The 16,732-nt window shown below is 51.6% G+C and overlaps 6 protein-coding genes across 6 annotated transcripts; 3 read left to right on the top strand and 3 right to left on the bottom strand.

Moving 5' to 3' along the window:
• Window positions 1-74: 74 nt before the first annotated feature.
• On the top strand, window positions 75-650 carry VTN00DRAFT_3995 (uncharacterized protein; the record flags this gene model as incomplete). Its single annotated transcript, XM_069430373.1, has 1 exon — window positions 75-650. The coding sequence occupies one exon, from the start codon at window positions 75-77 to the stop codon at window positions 648-650; it is 576 nt and encodes a 191-aa protein (XP_069289516.1).
• Window positions 651-1,512: 862 nt separating this feature from the next.
• Window positions 1,513-3,175, bottom strand: VTN00DRAFT_3994 (uncharacterized protein; the record flags this gene model as incomplete). The annotated part of the gene is made up of 3 exons (XM_069430372.1): window positions 1,513-1,801; window positions 1,901-2,841; window positions 2,921-3,175. The coding sequence occupies 3 exons, from the start codon at window positions 3,173-3,175 to the stop codon at window positions 1,513-1,515; spliced, it is 1,485 nt and encodes a 494-aa protein (XP_069289515.1).
• Window positions 3,176-3,827: 652 nt separating this feature from the next.
• On the bottom strand, window positions 3,828-4,429 carry VTN00DRAFT_3993 (uncharacterized protein; the record flags this gene model as incomplete). The annotated part of the gene is made up of 3 exons (XM_069430371.1): window positions 3,828-3,849; window positions 3,908-4,347; window positions 4,409-4,429. The coding sequence occupies 3 exons, from the start codon at window positions 4,427-4,429 to the stop codon at window positions 3,828-3,830; spliced, it is 483 nt and encodes a 160-aa protein (XP_069289514.1).
• A 162-nt stretch (window positions 4,430-4,591) lies between these two features.
• VTN00DRAFT_3992 (uncharacterized protein) lies at window positions 4,592-5,339 on the top strand (the record flags this gene model as incomplete). Its single annotated transcript, XM_069430370.1, has 2 exons — window positions 4,592-4,767; window positions 4,970-5,339. 2 exons carry the CDS (start codon window positions 4,592-4,594, stop codon window positions 5,337-5,339), a joined length of 546 nt encoding a protein of 181 aa, XP_069289513.1.
• Window positions 5,340-5,460: 121 nt separating this feature from the next.
• Window positions 5,461-8,836, top strand: VTN00DRAFT_3991 (uncharacterized protein; the record flags this gene model as incomplete). Its single annotated transcript, XM_069430369.1, has 5 exons — window positions 5,461-5,628; window positions 5,694-6,072; window positions 6,130-6,273; window positions 6,339-8,095; window positions 8,150-8,836. The coding sequence occupies 5 exons, from the start codon at window positions 5,461-5,463 to the stop codon at window positions 8,834-8,836; spliced, it is 3,135 nt and encodes a 1,044-aa protein (XP_069289512.1).
• Window positions 8,837-13,173: 4,337 nt separating this feature from the next.
• Window positions 13,174-15,286, bottom strand: VTN00DRAFT_3990 (uncharacterized protein; the record flags this gene model as incomplete). The annotated part of the gene is made up of 2 exons (XM_069430368.1): window positions 13,174-14,283; window positions 14,336-15,286. The coding sequence occupies 2 exons, from the start codon at window positions 15,284-15,286 to the stop codon at window positions 13,174-13,176; spliced, it is 2,061 nt and encodes a 686-aa protein (XP_069289511.1).
• Between the last annotated feature and the right edge of the window lie 1,446 nt (window positions 15,287-16,732).

Below are 16,732 nucleotides of genomic sequence, written 5' to 3'. Positions count from 1 at the left end.
TCGCAGCGTGAACGGGGGAAATACCTGGGCATTGTGCTGTCCATGGCGGCCGTGGGCGCCGTGTGGTTTTCCAGATGACTGCCGCCATCGGGCAGGGTTTCGTGGCCACGACCATCCTGCCTGCTGTCCAGGCCGCGCTTCCTGTCAAGGACACTGCCCGTGCCACCGGCACGTATGCCTTCCTGCGATCCTTTGGCTTCATCTGGGGCGTGACGGTGTCCGCGATCGTGTTCAATGCTCAATTCAATGCACACGCCTTCATCATCACCGATCCCATGGAGCGAGCCCGCCTGCTGAACGGCAACGCCTACGGAGATGCTGCCGGCGCCTTCACGTCAGAGCTGCCGGCTGCGATTGGCGCCCAGGTGATCGAAGTCTACCGGCTGGCCCTGCGTACAGTATGGGAAGTAGCCACAGCCTTTGCATTGCTTGGCTTCCTGGCCTGCTTCGCCATGCTCCACTTGGATCTGCGAACCGAAGTCGAGACGGAGTTTGGTCTGGAATCTAACGAGTGGGCTGTTGATGAGGAGGCGGACACCGGGGCGGCTAGGGAAAAAGGAGCCTCAGTTGCCGTTGCTGCTGACGACCAAGAAGGAGCAAGGAAGCAGCGGGACGGTAAAGAGCAAGTTGAACAAAAAAGCAGGACATGAATTGTACTGAGAAGATCAAGCTGTCCAATCACAATGAACTCTTCTTTATTCACAAGAGACTACGTTGTACGACTATTGTACACTTGTGCAAGAAAACTAGAAGAATCAGAAGAACTAGAAGAACTGGTCTTAATTTGTATCGTCATTAAATCTAAATCATCTCCCTGCCAAATCGTTTCTGTCCTCTGCGTTTCGAACTAACTCATTGTTTATGTCATTTGTCATTAGGAACTTTCATTTACCCCAAGGCCAGGCCAGAAAACAAACGTTTGACTCGATACTGCCTAATAGTAACTCTACGGCGTCTGTATCCCTTTTCCATCACCCCCAATGGGCATCCATGACTCGCTTGCAGACTACCCCAGGCAGTGATAGGCTTGAAGTGATATCGAAGTCCTTGACTTCGGGACCTTTGTTGAGCTGTTGCTGCTGCCACGAGACCTGAAGATGCTGACAGCGGCGGATCCAAAGGAAGAGAAAAACGTAGAGTCCTACACGTGCTTCTTGGCCAGACTCCAAAATACAAAGATAAGAAGATACGAAGAGGGTAAAAAAAAAACATGGCGAGTTGACCCATAAACTTGGTTTATTGTTACTACTACCTAGCTCACTAGTGGATTGCCGTGTTGGTACATAGATAGTCAGGTTCAGTTGAGATTTGAGATCCCGAAAGTGATGATTCAAGACAAGAAGTAGGTGCCACTCCATCTGTGTTAGACATGAAATGAAGAAAGGGGCAAAAAGAGGAGACGTAAATGGTGGGAAGAGGCACAAAATGCCAACATACTGACCACAGAGTACAGGAGTACTCCGCAAGTATCCATGTCGGATGCATCCCTCTTACAACCGTCCAAACTACCAACTACCACGACGTGTTCTGCTCCTTCAGCAGCTTCGGCATCTTGTCCAAGTCCGGCCCGATGGTCATGTTCTCCTTGTCCTTCTTATCCTGCAGCGCGATGATCTTGCCCGCCTCGTACCGGGCGGTGCCGTCCTTGTTGTAGCCCGCGTACTGGATGACGCCTCCGGTGAGCTCGTCGATGATCTTGGCGTAGTCCTCGCTCTCGCTGATGTTGCAGCGGGTGGTGGCGGACTCGCAGTGGGCGACCAGCGCGGCGCCGGACTTGAAGACGCGGTGGCAGGCGGGGCAGCTGCGTTGATGTGTTAGCCTAGTTTACATGTATAGACATACTTATATATGCATGTTTGTTATAGGGTCAGGGTTACAGATGTAGATGCAGCAGACATACCGGAAATACTGTTTGTGGCGTGCCTTTTCGATGACATGTTCTTCGAAGTCCTTCATGTTCTTGAAGTTCACCCCGCACGGACAGTCGTAAAAGCCTGTGAACGAATTGAAGTAGCGAGTCGGGTCCCAGTAGGGGACGAACGCCTTGATAATTTCCCCCGTGTCCGGGAGGCGGCCAAAGGCGAAGCTGAAGCCGTCACCGGACTGACGTGCGGGAGCTTTAGCTTCGGTGCGCTCAGCCTCCCATGGCAGACGGGGGTCGCTGGCGTTGGATTCGGCGTCGTTATCTGCTTTTGCCTTGCCTTTTCCCTTGTCAGTCTTGTCCTTGCTGTTGTCCGCCTCCGGAGGGTCGTTCACGGAGAGCTTGGAGAACCCCATGAGATCGCTTGGAGCAGGCTGAGTGCCCAGTTTGGGCCAGTTCTTGTCGACTAACTTCTGGTCCGGCTTCCGGTCGTTCATGGATAGTTTGGAAAACGCAATCAGATCGCTTGGCTCGGGCTCGCGGTCGTCCAGGGACAACTGGGAGAACTCCATCAGATCATCCGGATCCGGCTTGGACGGTGTCACGTCTCCCAGTCTAGGCCAGTGCTTGAGGGAGACCGTAGAGGGCGGGGCGGACGGCTTCCAACTACTCTTGCTGTTATTGTCATCGTTGTTGACTTCTGGCTTTGGCTGGTTCTCCAACGCTTCCCGGTTGAGAGCCTCGTCGACTCTCACGCCGCCAATATCATCGGGGTCCGACGGGTTGACGATCACCTTGGGAGAACCGGTTCCAGACTTGAGGGTCGCGCTGACGATGAGTTTCCTAGCCTGCTCCTGCAGCAGGCGCTTCGGGGTGATGACTGGGCATTCGCCGTCCTCAACGTGCGCCATCAGCGCCGCGGCGCGCGTGTACCTGACACCGCAGCCGACACAGACCATGTTCTGGTCCGCACGGTGGTACTATAGTAGAAATAGCTTCCTTCAGCTGTTTTATTCTGATGTATTTGGACTGTCATGGAAGGTTGGGCGTGAGGCCTACCTGACGGACATGCGTATCACGCCCACCTTCACTGCGGAAATCAAGTCCGCAGAGGGGACAGGCGATGTGCTTGTCGCTCTTGATCTTGTGGATGAGGAGACGATTCTCGTCCTCGAAGTCCTCATCGCAGCGGTTGCAGTATTCGTGCTCCGGGTCGACGGTCTTGTGCTTCTTCATCTCCTTATCGGAGGAGAAGAAGCAAGGGCATCCGGGAAAGGTGCACTGCACGCGGACGCGTGAACCCGCTTGAGACATCTTGGAGGTGCCTTCAAGATGTTCAATGATGGTAGGGGGATGAGGAAGTGTGTAGCCTTGAGGTCGGATCCGGGATGAGGAAAGTCCGGTGGTGTAGGTCTGAGAGGACGGATGGTCAGTCACAAGCAATGAGAAGGTGAAGCGGAGCTGACGAGGACGCGACGAAAGGACAGGAATTCACCGGTAAGACTCCACTTTGAAAGGCAATGTGAAGATACAGGTGAAAATGTGCTAGATGTCTGCAGCTCGGCGACAACAAACAGGGCAAACGGAAAAGGGGCCCAATTCTATTGTTTGACATGATACATGTGATATTTCAAACGACTAGAATGATGGTAGAGAAACAGCTGGGTATATGCAGAAAAAAAAGTAAATCTCAAGTCAACTGAGCTGATTTTTAACATGTTGAGACCAAGGCGCATGTCCTCACCCATATATACTTGCTATACATGTTACTGGACATCATCTCATTACTGGCGTAAGATTTTGAAATAGTCCCATATGTACAAAGAGGAAACAAAGGCAGCCGAAGAATTACCATTGGCCGTCAAACAAAGATCAAATGGCGGGACAGTGCGTGTCACTATCCAATTGATCCAACTCGCTCTTCCTGGTAGTTCTCCTAACTGCCTGCAGTACTCAAACGAGCCATCTAGAATCTGGAGAATGGCAGCCTGTATCAAGGGTCAGCACTGTCTGGACTCCTCTGTAGAATTCTAATGCGAGACTTACCACTTGCCGCGCAGGGTGATGACGGCCCAGTTGTTGCCGTCCTTGTCGGTCTCTTTCTCGACCTTGGTGGAGAACGAGATGGCGCTCATGATACCGTCACCGAATTTCTCGTTGAGAACAGCCTTGTAGGCGTAGCCGTAGTTTTGCACGATCTCATACAGACGGTAGATGAGGGGCTCCTTCGGGGGCATCTGCACGCTGCGGCCGCGGTCCGGGAAGCCACTCAGCTGGGCCTCCAGGGTCTCGAGAGGGATATCGAGGAGGGAGGACAGGTTCTTGATGTCCTCGGGAGAAGCCTTGGCCTGGCCGTAGAAGATGGCCGCGGTGGCCACCTCGTTGCGGCCAATGTGCTTGGAGATCTCCTCGAAGGTGAGCTTCTTGGCCGCCTTGGCCTGGAACAGCGTCTCCGAGGCCGCGGGGAGGTAGGGGTGCTGGTTGGTCTGCGGGTGATGGTCAGCTCGTCTGTTCTGTTCTTCCATGGACGGTCGTGTCTGGACATACGTCGAGAGTTGCGATAGACATGGTGATTGATATGGAGTAGTGTGTACACTAGGAGGAGTATGTACTCGGGATCGACCGGAGGATGGAGACTTGCGAGGGACAAGGAGAGCAAGGGAAGCTATATATACTATAGACTGGAGACCAGGAGGCCGGTAGAGCCCGGGAAGCCCGCCAGCGGGGACAATGTCATCCTTATATAATGGAGCTGGGAAGCTTCTCCAACTGCAGGATCCGCCGGAGCGGGGAGCAAAGGCTGGCACCTGTCGGCCGGCGCGGGGTTCGTTCGGTGTCTGCCAGGCCTTGGCGCGCGCGTGCGGGGCGTGTCCTGTGCTGCCCGCTCTGTCCCTCTCGCTCTGGCCGTGAGGGCTTGCTGCTTTAAGATGGGTCGAGCTGTGGAAATACCGGTGGAAATACCGCTCCGATCCGGTCCCGCACCAGAGTCGCATGTTGGTTCCGTGCTCAACTCAATTCACCAAAACAACTGGTCGATGCCGTGCTCCATATCTACAGCCCTGCCAGGCTGCCAGGTTGCTGTGACCGAGCCACAGTCTACAGATACAGACTGTATAGTAGCACACGCTCGCACGCTGTACACCATCGACAGCCTCCCAGCACAGCCACGCCCCGCGTAGAAGCCACACCATCGTCGCACCCTCGTATTGGAGCGTTCGCCAGCTGCTGCGACGGCGGGGCTCTCCAGACGCGCCGACACCCCTTCATTCGACGAGAGTGGGCGATCATGCAGCCTGTTCAGCTGAGACACGTGCGCGACGCAGCTCCTGGCCCTGACGGCGGGGCGGCGGCCGATCAGGATGGTGGCGGGCGAGCTGACGGCGCGCGGCACCGTCTGGATATAAGGGGACGTGGCCTCTCAGCCGCTGCAGAGGGTGAAATCTCCCTGAGATATATCCTGAGCAGATCCCCAGATTGAGTGTCTGGCTTCTCAGCTTCACCTGGAATTGCTCTGAACGATTGCTGTTGTGCTTACCCCCGCCCCACTACCCCTCCAAGCTCCAACTATCAATCTACAGCCCCTAAGGCTCATCGACACCATGTCTGGGAAGGAGTATTACGACAACTACCCGGGCCAGGAGGAGAGCGAGAGAGCTGGTCCGGGAGAAAGCTCTCGGGGTCTGATCGGTGACACCTTCAAGTTCCTGAAGCAACAGTACAAAAGCCATCAGGGTCAGCAGCAGACCTATGACCCCAGTAGCTACACAGTAAGTCTACCACACTCTTCATGATATGACCGAACCCACAGTCACTCACTGCCGATCTACCCCAGGAGCGACCACCTCAAGGCTACCAGCAGAGCTACTCCCAGCAGCCCTCGTATGCAAGCCAGGGGCAGCCGTCGGACCCGCCTTATCACGACCCGCACGAGAAGCCCCCCAAGCCCGATAAGCTCTCTGGCCTGCTTGGGAAACTGCAGGACAGAGTGGCAGATATCGGTTCGGAGGTTGCTCAGCGCATCGGAACCGCCCTCGACGCGGACGCTTACGCTCAGTATGGCGCGAACAAGCCGAATACCCAGAATCGATTTGGAAGCTTTGCTCCGCAGAGGGAGCACAATGACGTGAAGTGGTACGTCGACGCCTGCAATTACTTCTACGCTGTCTCCATGGCACTGGAAAATGCAAAGGAGTATATCTGGATCCTGGACTGTACGAGCCCCGCATATACTGTATCCTTTAAGGAATGATCACTGACAGCACATCCAGGGTGGCTTTCCCCGGAGCTCTACCTCAGGCGGCCGCCCGCGAAGAATGAACAGTACCGAATTGACCGAATGCTCCAAGCTGCTGCTCAGCGTGGAGTGCGTGTTAACATCATCGTCTACAAGGAGGTAACGCAGGCGCTGACTCGTAAGTATCCTTACTTTACGTCAATATCCTTAATGTTTCAGTCCGTGGCTGACAAGCCCCGTTAGTATCGTCATCGCACACCAAACATCATTTGGAGGACCTTCATCCAAATATTGCAGTTTTCCGCCACCCAGACCATCTCCCGGATCGTGACAATATCGGGGCCTCCATCACGGAGTCCCTGCAGAACTTGACTCTCAACGCTGCCGGACTTTCCTCATTGTCCGGCGACGCCCTCAAAGGTATTTACGGTATGAGTGGCGATGTGATTCTCTACTGGGCACACCATGAGAAGTTGTGCATAGTTGATAATACGGCCTTCATGGGTGGTCTCGATTTGTGCTTTGGACGCTGGGACACCAACCAGCACGCGATTGCCGATGTCCATCCCACAGATCTCAACGAGATTGTGTTCCCTGGGCAGGATTACAACAACAACCGGGTTCTTGATTTCCAGGATGTTGCCCACTGGGAGAACAACCAGCTTGATCGGAAAGCTACTCCCCGCATGGGCTGGTCCGATGTAGCTCTGAGTATGCACGGTCCGGTGGTCGAAGATCTGCGGAGACATTTCGTGGAGCGTTGGAACTTTATCTACGATACGAAGTACGAGGCCCGAAAGGACTCGAGATATTCTCGATTGGCCCTGCATGGACGTCCAGGCTCGTCGGCTGGCCAGGGTCCAGCTGGTTCCTACCAGCGGCCATCTAGCAGCCAAGGAGGCTCACACCACCCACCACCTCCGTCTAGCCCCCATGGACAGTATCAGCCTGCAGCTTCCGGAGGTCAACCCGGTGGGCAGCAGTTTCCACCGCCTCCTCCCGGACCTCCACCACAGTCTTCTCAGGTGCCTTACTTCCCGCCACCGCCAACCCAGGAGTCGCATGGCTCGCACCGTGGACTCGATGATTACAATGATGGGGGCGAAAGCGATCGTGGCTTCGGACTTGAAAGGGGCCGTGATTGGTCTGCCCTTCGGGGTCAGCTAGCAAGCCAGGTCCATCACTATCAGGATCGTTATCTCTCTGGATATGGGCGCCACCAGCAAGCTCGGCCAATGGGCAGTATCTCGTGTCAGATAGTGCGCAGCTGTGCCAAGTGGAGCCATGGCGTTCCGACTGAGCACTCGATCGCCGACGCTTACGCGGCTATCATCCGGGATAGCCAGCATTTCGTTTACATCGAGAACCAATTCTTCATCACGGCAACCGGCGATGAACAGAAGCCTGTCAAGAACAAGATCGGCGCTGCAATCGTAGAGCGCATCCTGCGTGCTGCTCGGGCTGGCGAGAAGTGGAAGATGATCGTCGTCATTCCATCTGTGCCGTGTTTCCCGGGCGATCTGATGGATGAGTCCACTCTCGGCACCCGGGCGATTATGGAATTCCAGTACAATTCCATCAACAGGGGTGGCCACAGCATTATGGAGCTCGTTGCCAAGGAAGGTTACAATCCCATGGACTACATAAGATTCTATAACCTTCGAAACTACGACAGAATCAACGTGAGCGGTGCGATGTTGCAAGTCGAGAGAGGCAGTGGAGTCGACTATGAAGAAGCTCGCAAGGAGCACGATGTCACCACTGGCGGATATGGCGGGTACGGCCCTGGCGCTCCAAAGAGCGCTTTTGACACGACTGCCCCATACGAGCAGTATCAGCGTTCTGCACAGCAGGTGAAGCCGTCCGCAGGAGGGCGCTGGGACACTGTCAGCGAATGCTACATGCTTGGAGGAGAGGATATTCGCAACGTCCCCTGGGACGGTCCTCCGGAGGCTGAAATTGATGCGTTTGTGAGCGAGGAGCTTTATGTTCACTCCAAGGTATGTCGCAAATCCATGGTTCCAGTAAGACAAACCGTAACCTGACTGCTGTAGGTTCTGATTGCCGACGACCGCGTCGTTATCTGTGGATCTGCCAACATCAACGACCGTTCCCAGCTTGGAGACCATGACTCTGAAATCGCAGTCGTCATTCAAGACCCAACTCCAGTCCAGTCTACCATGAACGGCAGGCCTTGGACCGCTAGCCGATTTGCGGCTTCGCTCCGTCGAGAGCTGTTCCGCAAGCACCTGGGTCTGCTAAAGCCACAGGATTACAAGCATGTGACTGCCAACGCTGAGCCCGTCGGCGTTCCAAACCTCTACGACTTTGATTCTCCCGAGAGTCAGGTCGTCGCGGACCCTCTGTCAGACACCTTCCAGAGCCTCTGGAACACGCGCGCCCGGACGAACACGGAGGTGTTCCGCAAAGTCTTCCACCCTGTGCCGGATGACACCGTCCGCGACTGGGCCACCTACAAGGAATTCTTCGAGTACTACTTCCACAAGGCCAACAAGGAGGCCGGCGACGAGGACCCTGAGTCCAAGCCTGCTAAGTACGGGTGGGGTCACGTCGTGAGGGACGAATTCCCGCCTGGACCGGATGGTGTGAGAGAGGTGAAGGAACTGCTGAGCAAGGTCAAGGGAACCCTGGTCGAGATGCCTCTGATGTTCCTTTACCAGGAGGATGTCGCGAAGACCGGTCTTACCCTCAACACTTTGACCGAAGAAATCTACACCTGATCTACCTGTAGTCTTCGACTTCGCCTCTATTGGATAGTATATACTGCAGACGGTCGCGCATAAGCATGTGATGCGGTGGACATTTGTTTATGGATACGACTCTCCTATTTTGTGTGCCCGAGTTATGTAGTTAGGTTAGCTGATCATGAAATGCTCCTACCCGTTAAACTTACTTCCTGCCACGTGCGTCTGATTTGTCTGTCTGTCGAAAGTCGGTTAGACTTGTGTACTGCACGGGAGATGTATCATATCCAGACCTGGCCATACCCACACCCACACCCCCTCGACGGACCGGCCTATCAAACAACCTAATCTCTTACTATTGTTCTGTAGAAGGATAATACTTGGCGCATTCTGCGCGCTGTTATTGAGTGATTTGGATTTTCAGTTCCTTTGTTTCTCAGGGATCTACCGGGTTATACTGGGTTCTGCTGTGCCGCAGCTGTCCAGGGGGCCTGGATTTCCGGATGTGGAATAGTTCTAGTAACGGTTGATATTACTAGGTAGAACCATTTGTCCATCTATATCAGGGATTCAGAAGATACGTCCACACACCCACATGTGTAACACGTGCTACTGGAGGGAGATCCTTCATGTGCTAATTTTTTTTTTCTCAAAAATTGTGTTTCAGGATATGTATGTACAGTGCCTACAGTATGCGTGGCAGTTTTGGTGCGACCATGGGGCATAGTAGCCATGTGCTTCGTACAGTACATACAAGGGAGTATTGCGGCTAGGTACTGTACAACTTATATAGTAGAACTGGGCATTTCTAGTTCTGTAAATAAGAATGCTTTACCTAGTACTAGATACCTAAGATTGGGTGTTATGTTCTACTTCATCATATTGGACATGGATACTATGGAGTTCTGTATGTCTGTCCGAGACACTTCTTTGTCGTATACCACTTCTTTCATTGTAATGAACGCGTTTACATTTATGCCCTATCTTTATCCTGTCTTTCCTGTTCACTGTTTCCAGAGGTATTCTACGTAAGGAATGGTCTTCACCGCTACGCCATATGGCTTCTGAAAGTCAATCTGCTCTAGGTCAGTGCGAGAGTTCTGCCCCGCTTCAGTTGGCTTTGGCTTTGGTTTTCCATTTCCGGCAAAATGGAGGGGCTTCTATGCAAGATGTGCGAGTCAGAAGCATGGTGTTTATAGGTCTGTGCCCAGTTGCACGGAGTACAGAACCCTACAGAGGGAGGGGGGGGGGGGGGAGAAGCGGTATCCAGGGGTTATAAGCCATGTGGTTCGAGAGATCGCCGCCATGGAAACAAGATGAAAGCTTCCGAGTATGAGGAGGAAGGGGGAAGGGGGGCAGCTGAAGACTGTTATCTCCACCATTCCCTGTTTTCTTGTCGACGGATTAAGCCGCATGCTTTTTATCCCCCGGCTCACGCGGCGAAGTGAGTGATTTGATGCCTCAGGGGCCCAGGCTCAGAGGAATGATATGAATGAATCAAAGTAGAATGTCTGGATCTAAATATGGGGAGTTTCAGTGAATGTACACATTCTACCAGTGGGAATAATCCAACCTCAACTTCTAGTTCCAAACCTTAATTCTATGTAGATTCGAGATTGTTCTTAGACAGACAGGGCATTTAACCCAAGATTTACGTAGGCCTTGAAAGAAAGTGGCCGCCCCCTCCCTTATCTTCTCCAATTTAGTTCATTCACCGGCGCCCGCCCAGCATATTCAGATCGCATTGACACTGTCAGTCAGCCACGAGCGACCCCTCAAAAAAAGGGCCTCGAGTTTCTGCTAGGTTCATCCTAGGAAGGTATAAGTATTGTCTTACTCTGCTTTGTTTGCCTTTTCTTTTTTTTCCCCCTCTTCTCGTCGTCAACACTCGAACTTCTTCCATTTCGTTGCAACGAAACGAAACCCTCTCTACCTAACTTCTCTTAAAGCTATCTTCCTTCAAGACTCGAGTCTCTCGATCTCAAGTTTCCAAATTTATCAAATCAGACGTTGAAATGTCTCCCTCTGAGATATCTCAGGCCGCGCCTGTTGTCAAGGGTATGTTTATGTCTATCTCCTATCTTCTTAACATCTGTCTCTACCTTTGCGTGTTCATCGGACAGAACCAAGTGCTTAACCGTTCATGTGAATATACAAAACTAACGCGTCTCATAGCAGCTTCACCGGGTGGCGGCTGTGTTATCATGTAAACCAGAGGAAATGACTACCACGCGAGTACTCCTGGCCAGACACGTCCACACCAATACCAATACACGTGTCTTGAACGAGCCTCGAGCCAGAGGGAAAGGAGAGAACTACGAATGAAAAATATAATGTCGTCCTATCGTCATTTCTCATCGTTTCCTGTTTTCGTTTTATCTCACCTCGGCTGTCTTTGTCTCGACTTCGGCTTTGTCAACTTGATCCTCGCGAACGAGCTACGTGCCCGTGTCTGTGCCTTCGGTCTTTATTCTTTTAACTCGACTACGACTTCGACTTGATGCTACGATGTGTCTATACGACTTGACGTGACGCGGTTCAACAAACTAAACAAGACAACATACATACATACTTCACATGTCGTCTTCCGCCCGGCTCTTCACTATGTACTCCTTGGTACAATCACCACATCACATAAAAAAAACAGAGAAACACCACCTCTTCTTCTTCCTTTGTCAACCCAGCTCATCACCGAATGCTCATCTTCCGTATCTGTTATCCCACACCCATCAACACTCATATCGTTAACGGTGAATCTTTCCGGCCTGTTTCACACCTATTTTCCCCTCCGGGAGTAGATGTGATTTGTCAGTGATAAATCAGGCCGGATTGGGATGCGGTAATACATGACCTTTTGATCTTCTTGTGTGGTAGATGATGGTACGGGGTGGGTGATATGAGGACAGCAGGTTGGGTTGTTCCAGGCTGGAGGGAGACGGATGGGTCAGTTAGGGTTAGGTTAGGTTAGGTCAGGTTAGGTTGGGGTTGGTTGGGGCTGCGGCTGGGACTTGACTTGTTTCTTTTTCTTCCATAATGATAAAAACTACAAAAAAAAGGGTTTCCTTTTTTTCGGATTTTAGTCATGTACCGCTTTGTATTTTACTTTCGATGTGATGGGGGGGTTATGTATGTATGTAACCGGCCCTAGCTCAAGTCAAGCTTGGGTAGCTACCTAAACTAGCGAGGTCGGTTCGACAGAGACAAATCCAGACAAACAGGATGGAATGAATTTCCATTGCTTATGGTACTTTCTTGAGAAGGAATTGGCCCAAAATGTAAATGTTCTGTTAATTATGTAGTACACACACCCATAGCGCTTAACATAATACTCTTGCTTCACACTTATCATAAAGCTTACCGCTTCCTAATGACATTGAGAAAGCCCCAAAACAAACATAGACTCAGAAGACACTTAAGTCCTCATCTTTATAGAAAACAAATCGCGTAACAAATCAGGAAAGCAACAAAAAAAACTCACACCCCTCTTTAGGGATCAGGCGGGTGCTGCGAAAACCCCCCACCTATGCTTCTGGCGGGCAGGAGATTTTACTATTCCTCAAACCAGCAGCCCTCATCGGAAATGGATCTTAGCAGGTATCGATAATTATCTCACTGCTGCACCTTAGGCTCAAGGCGAGAATCGAACCCGGGGCCTTGAGTGACCAAGGGGCATTGGGGGGAAGGGAAAGGGGAGGGGAAAGGTCATCCAGCCCAGTGGGAGATTATAACCAGTAGGCCATTCCCGGGTTCTTTGTTGTTGGGTGAAGGGCGAGAGCAGAATATAATTCAGGAAACGGAGAGGGTGCCGGGTTGTTGAGCCGGTGGTTTGGTTGGGTTGTCTGGAAGTGAGGAGGGGAGGGGGGGGGTTGGAGGTAGGGGGCCGCCGGTGAATGGGTGAAAGGATAGAGGGGATGGGCGAGGACTGGGTCACATGTACATAGTCTCCCCAGAATTGCTACGGAGAGCATTGAATATGACGCTTTATACTTATTCAGGAATTTAGCTCGGCCATTAGTGGTTCTCAGGGCCAATGGTGCGATATATATACTACTAATAGCCTGTAGCCAATTTGAGTAGCAGGAAAGGAGAAGTTAAGAGCATCCACCTCAAGTTTAAAAATGACATGTCGATGTAGTCAAGGCGGAGGCCACAAAAGGATATCGATGTTCGTGATGAAGCCCCAAAGAAAACTGAAGAGAACCTGGTCGTTTTTAATGTCTCACGGCAAGGAGTACTGGTGGGGTCATTTTCAACGTAAATTTAATTCCAACCGTATATCAGAAAAACTGCCAAATTATCCACTATATGAATCCAAAGATACCTTCCTGTAGTCCAGCTACCCAAGGTATACGTTGAATCATTTGCTTCAGCTCTCATGGTGCAGTCTTCGCACGGATATCCGCCACCTTGGCTATATCGTCCGCAGTTGGCTCTGTCAGCGCTGCTTCATCAAGATCAAATGCATCACCAAGTGCATCCTCGACCTGCTCGATGACGTGTTCGATGAGGCCCACGGAGCGCGCCATGCCAATCTGGCACATCTCCTCCCCAACCGCAGCTTCGATCCGACCATCGCCGCCGTTTTCCGCTAGATCGCTCTCGAACCTACGCAAAAACGTCTTCAGAGGTTCCAGGAACTTGTTCCGGAAATAGACATAAGTCTTCTCGAGTTGCAGTCGCTCGCGAAGCCCTGGGGAGGAGACGAGAATATAGTAGAGACTCAGCGCAGCGTGGATTGACGGAGCAAAGGACTCGGAGAACATTATAAACGAGGCAACAATGTCGGGAGATGTGTCGAGGAATGCAGGATTGAACAGCAAGGGGAATAGAACAGAGAAATAATGTGGGTCGACAAAGATATTGGGTTCAGTAGGAGTGGTTGCAGCTGGCTTATTCTGAGCCACCACGGAGAGAATTTCGTCCTTCAGCCATCCAATCGCACTGTCTCTAGCGTACTGTAATTTATCATTCTCCAAAACCTTCCGGATCAATCTGAATCGAGCAATCTGGGAAGGATGGCTGTGGACAACCGCCGCTGGCATTCGTCGAACGGTATTATATGTTTGACGCGAAGTGCAAGCGGTGAGTAGCAGGACAAAATCTTCATACTCTTTATCGTTTGTCGGGCTGCTAATTGGTTGATAGACAGACACTACAGTCAGGGCAAGAAGTGAATCCAGAAGCGCCTGTGGCTGTCCTAGCGTCGCTGCATCCGGAGAGTCGTCACTGCCAAGAAAATTCGAGAATAAGCGAGCCAGATCAGGGAAAACTGGAACCTGTACAATTTCTTGACCTGAATCAAAGAGTACAGTCGAAGCAAGACGCGCCGCTAAGAGCAGTAAAGAGCCGTGCCTCTCTAGAGGGATTTCATCTGCAGATTTAGGAAGCTCCTCAAAGTCCAGTGGGGGAGGATGGTTTTCAGCCGGCTGAGAGACAATGTTGAGCAGCTGCATTTCATCCAGGCCAAAATCCCGGGACAGGGCCTTTCATAAGTATTAGTAGCAGTCAAGAAAATGAGGAGGTTGATGATCCTACAGTGATTTTACCCACGATCATATCCCTCTCCTTAAGGTGCTTCATGGTCGCATAATCACCCGTCCTAGTGAGGCTCGACGGCATGCGCGGCTGAGGATGGAGCTTTTCCTGTAATCTAACTGTCCAGGACATCCCAGAATCCGTGGGACTCGTAAGGCTTAACATGTATGACTTCAACAGTTCAATGAGTCCGAATTGAAGGAGCTTCTTTAGTAACGCCTGTTCATCCGTCGAGGAATCCTGAGAGTGCATCTCAGCTTCAGGATCAGGAGCAGACGCCTGCGAGACACGGACCACAGAGGACTCGCTAGCCGCTCTAGGTGGCAGCGCCGGCCGTTTTCTGGGCGACACATCTCTGAAGAATTCCAGAAGAGCAGTTGTTGTCTCATTCGTGGGCGTCAGAGTATAAGCTTCAAGCGCGGCTTGAAGGGAGGTCGCTATGAAGCGACTGGGATATTTCGTCTTGATGCGGGAGTGGAGCACAGACAGCATCGCCATGAGGCAGTTGAATTGCATAATGTGACGTGGAAGTTTGCCTCTTTTGCCTTTTGCCTCTTCATCTTCGCTTTCAATGGCTGTCTCTTCGAGCTTCTCTTCTAAGCTTTGCGTGTCTCCTGCTTGGTCATTGCCCGATTCTGCTTCTGCTTCTTCCTCCTGGTCCTCGTCTTCGGGTTCAAGCTTCATCAGAGCATCTGAAACGCGCAGGATGACTTCCCGCGGATTTCCTAACCTTGCAACATCCTGGAGGCATTCCTGCGACTCAGGAAGCATAGGAAGAAGCAGCTGGACAAGATCCCATCCAATGTTCGTGGTGAGAGTTTCATCCTGTAGAAGCTTGTGGAGAAGCGGGAGACGAGCGGGGGTCAATTGGTATTCAAGAAGAGTCAGATAAGTCAGGTAGTCCGTCGCAGGCGGCAGCGCCTGAACGAGGGGATCCTCGTCCTGAGCCATGGCTGTCCAAGCTTGGCCGCAATATCTATTGTTCTCCAGCGGCCGAGGTTGCGCGTTCAACGTTGCGAACCGACGTCGAGTTTCAAGATGCGCTTGCGCCGTGACATCACCGGCAGAATATCACCGCCTTGAACACAGCCCCGTATGCTTAGTCATCCTCTCGGCGCGGTGTGCGAAAGGTGCTGTCGAATCTAGGCAAAGCCGTGTTTTGTACAGTATAACGGTCTTTGCGTACCGACGACTTCCTAGTTGACCTTCATCTATAGACTTGCCTGCATATATTAGGCCTGGAGTATTCACCACAACAATGGGCTTTCTGTGTGTGAAGCGACTGCTCGAAGTTACTTTCTGTCAGACTGCGCGAACCTAGTAATCCGAAGGTATGATGATGAAAGCTCTGATTATTCGTATCTACCTAACTAACTGACTGTTTATCTCATGGAATTAGGGGCTTCGGACCTTCCAAATATGGCAATATCAAACAATCCCGAAAAATATGATATATGGATGCAATATAAAGGGGTATTGCAAGGGTTATAACAAGGGAACATAAGCCATTATGGATAGTTATAGGCAGTATAATTCCTTTATTGCAGGGATTATGGCCTTCGAGATGCCCGGATCGGCGTGTGCTGACTAGGTTTAGGCTCCTTGGCATACCGCTAGGTTATAGTGGTAATATTCGGCTGACACTTTCTGTCAGCCAGAAATATATCCCTACCTCCAACAAACAGGTGTCATTAGCACTTTTTGTGGTTGAGTGGTATTTTTTGGCAACACTTTCATAAGTACCGACTGGGACATTTGAGAATGATACTAGATACTCAAAATGTTCAATGTTCAAAATGATAAGGACAAAAGATTAATCGAATCCCACAGCAGCACTGCCCTCACATTACCGCTCCCTTCATACTTCATCCAATGACAAGTTGTTCACCCTTCCAGCCTTTTCCACTCCATGCTCATTTACATCTAATTGGAAGCCCATTCCTGGTTCTATCGATCATGCACACTGAAAGGCACCGATCCATTTTGTCGATTCACATTGCTTCGAGCAGCAGTCCGAATTTCTCAAGCAGAACAGACCCGGTGCTGTGCAAGCAGGTGGGTTGCCACAGTACTTTTTACCATGGAGACCGCAAACTCCAGAATCGCAGTCCTTGTTACTAAAGCATGGACTCCCATATTTTCCTGGCTCATTGGGAAGGCATTCTTTGGAGGCGTCACCGAAACGTGGATATCGGCATACATTACCGCCTTTGCAGTCGCTGTTCGACGAGCACCGGGCTCCATAAGAACCGGGGGAATTCTCGCACTTGCCCTTGGCGCAATATCTTGAGATACATTGCACATCATATGTGCAAGCAAAACCTTGAGGAAGGCCGTAAAGGAGACAGGTGTGTGTCTCTGGGGCGCAGTACTGGTCACCGCCCTGAAGGTGGCAGT

Source organism: Thermoascus crustaceus, assembly GCF_041956765.1.
Source record: "Thermoascus crustaceus strain CBS 181.67 unplaced genomic scaffold VTN00scaffold_2, whole genome shotgun sequence".
Taxonomy (NCBI): Eukaryota; Fungi; Ascomycota; class Eurotiomycetes; order Eurotiales; family Thermoascaceae; genus Thermoascus; species Thermoascus crustaceus.
This window is presented reverse-complemented; position numbering and strand designations above follow the sequence as displayed.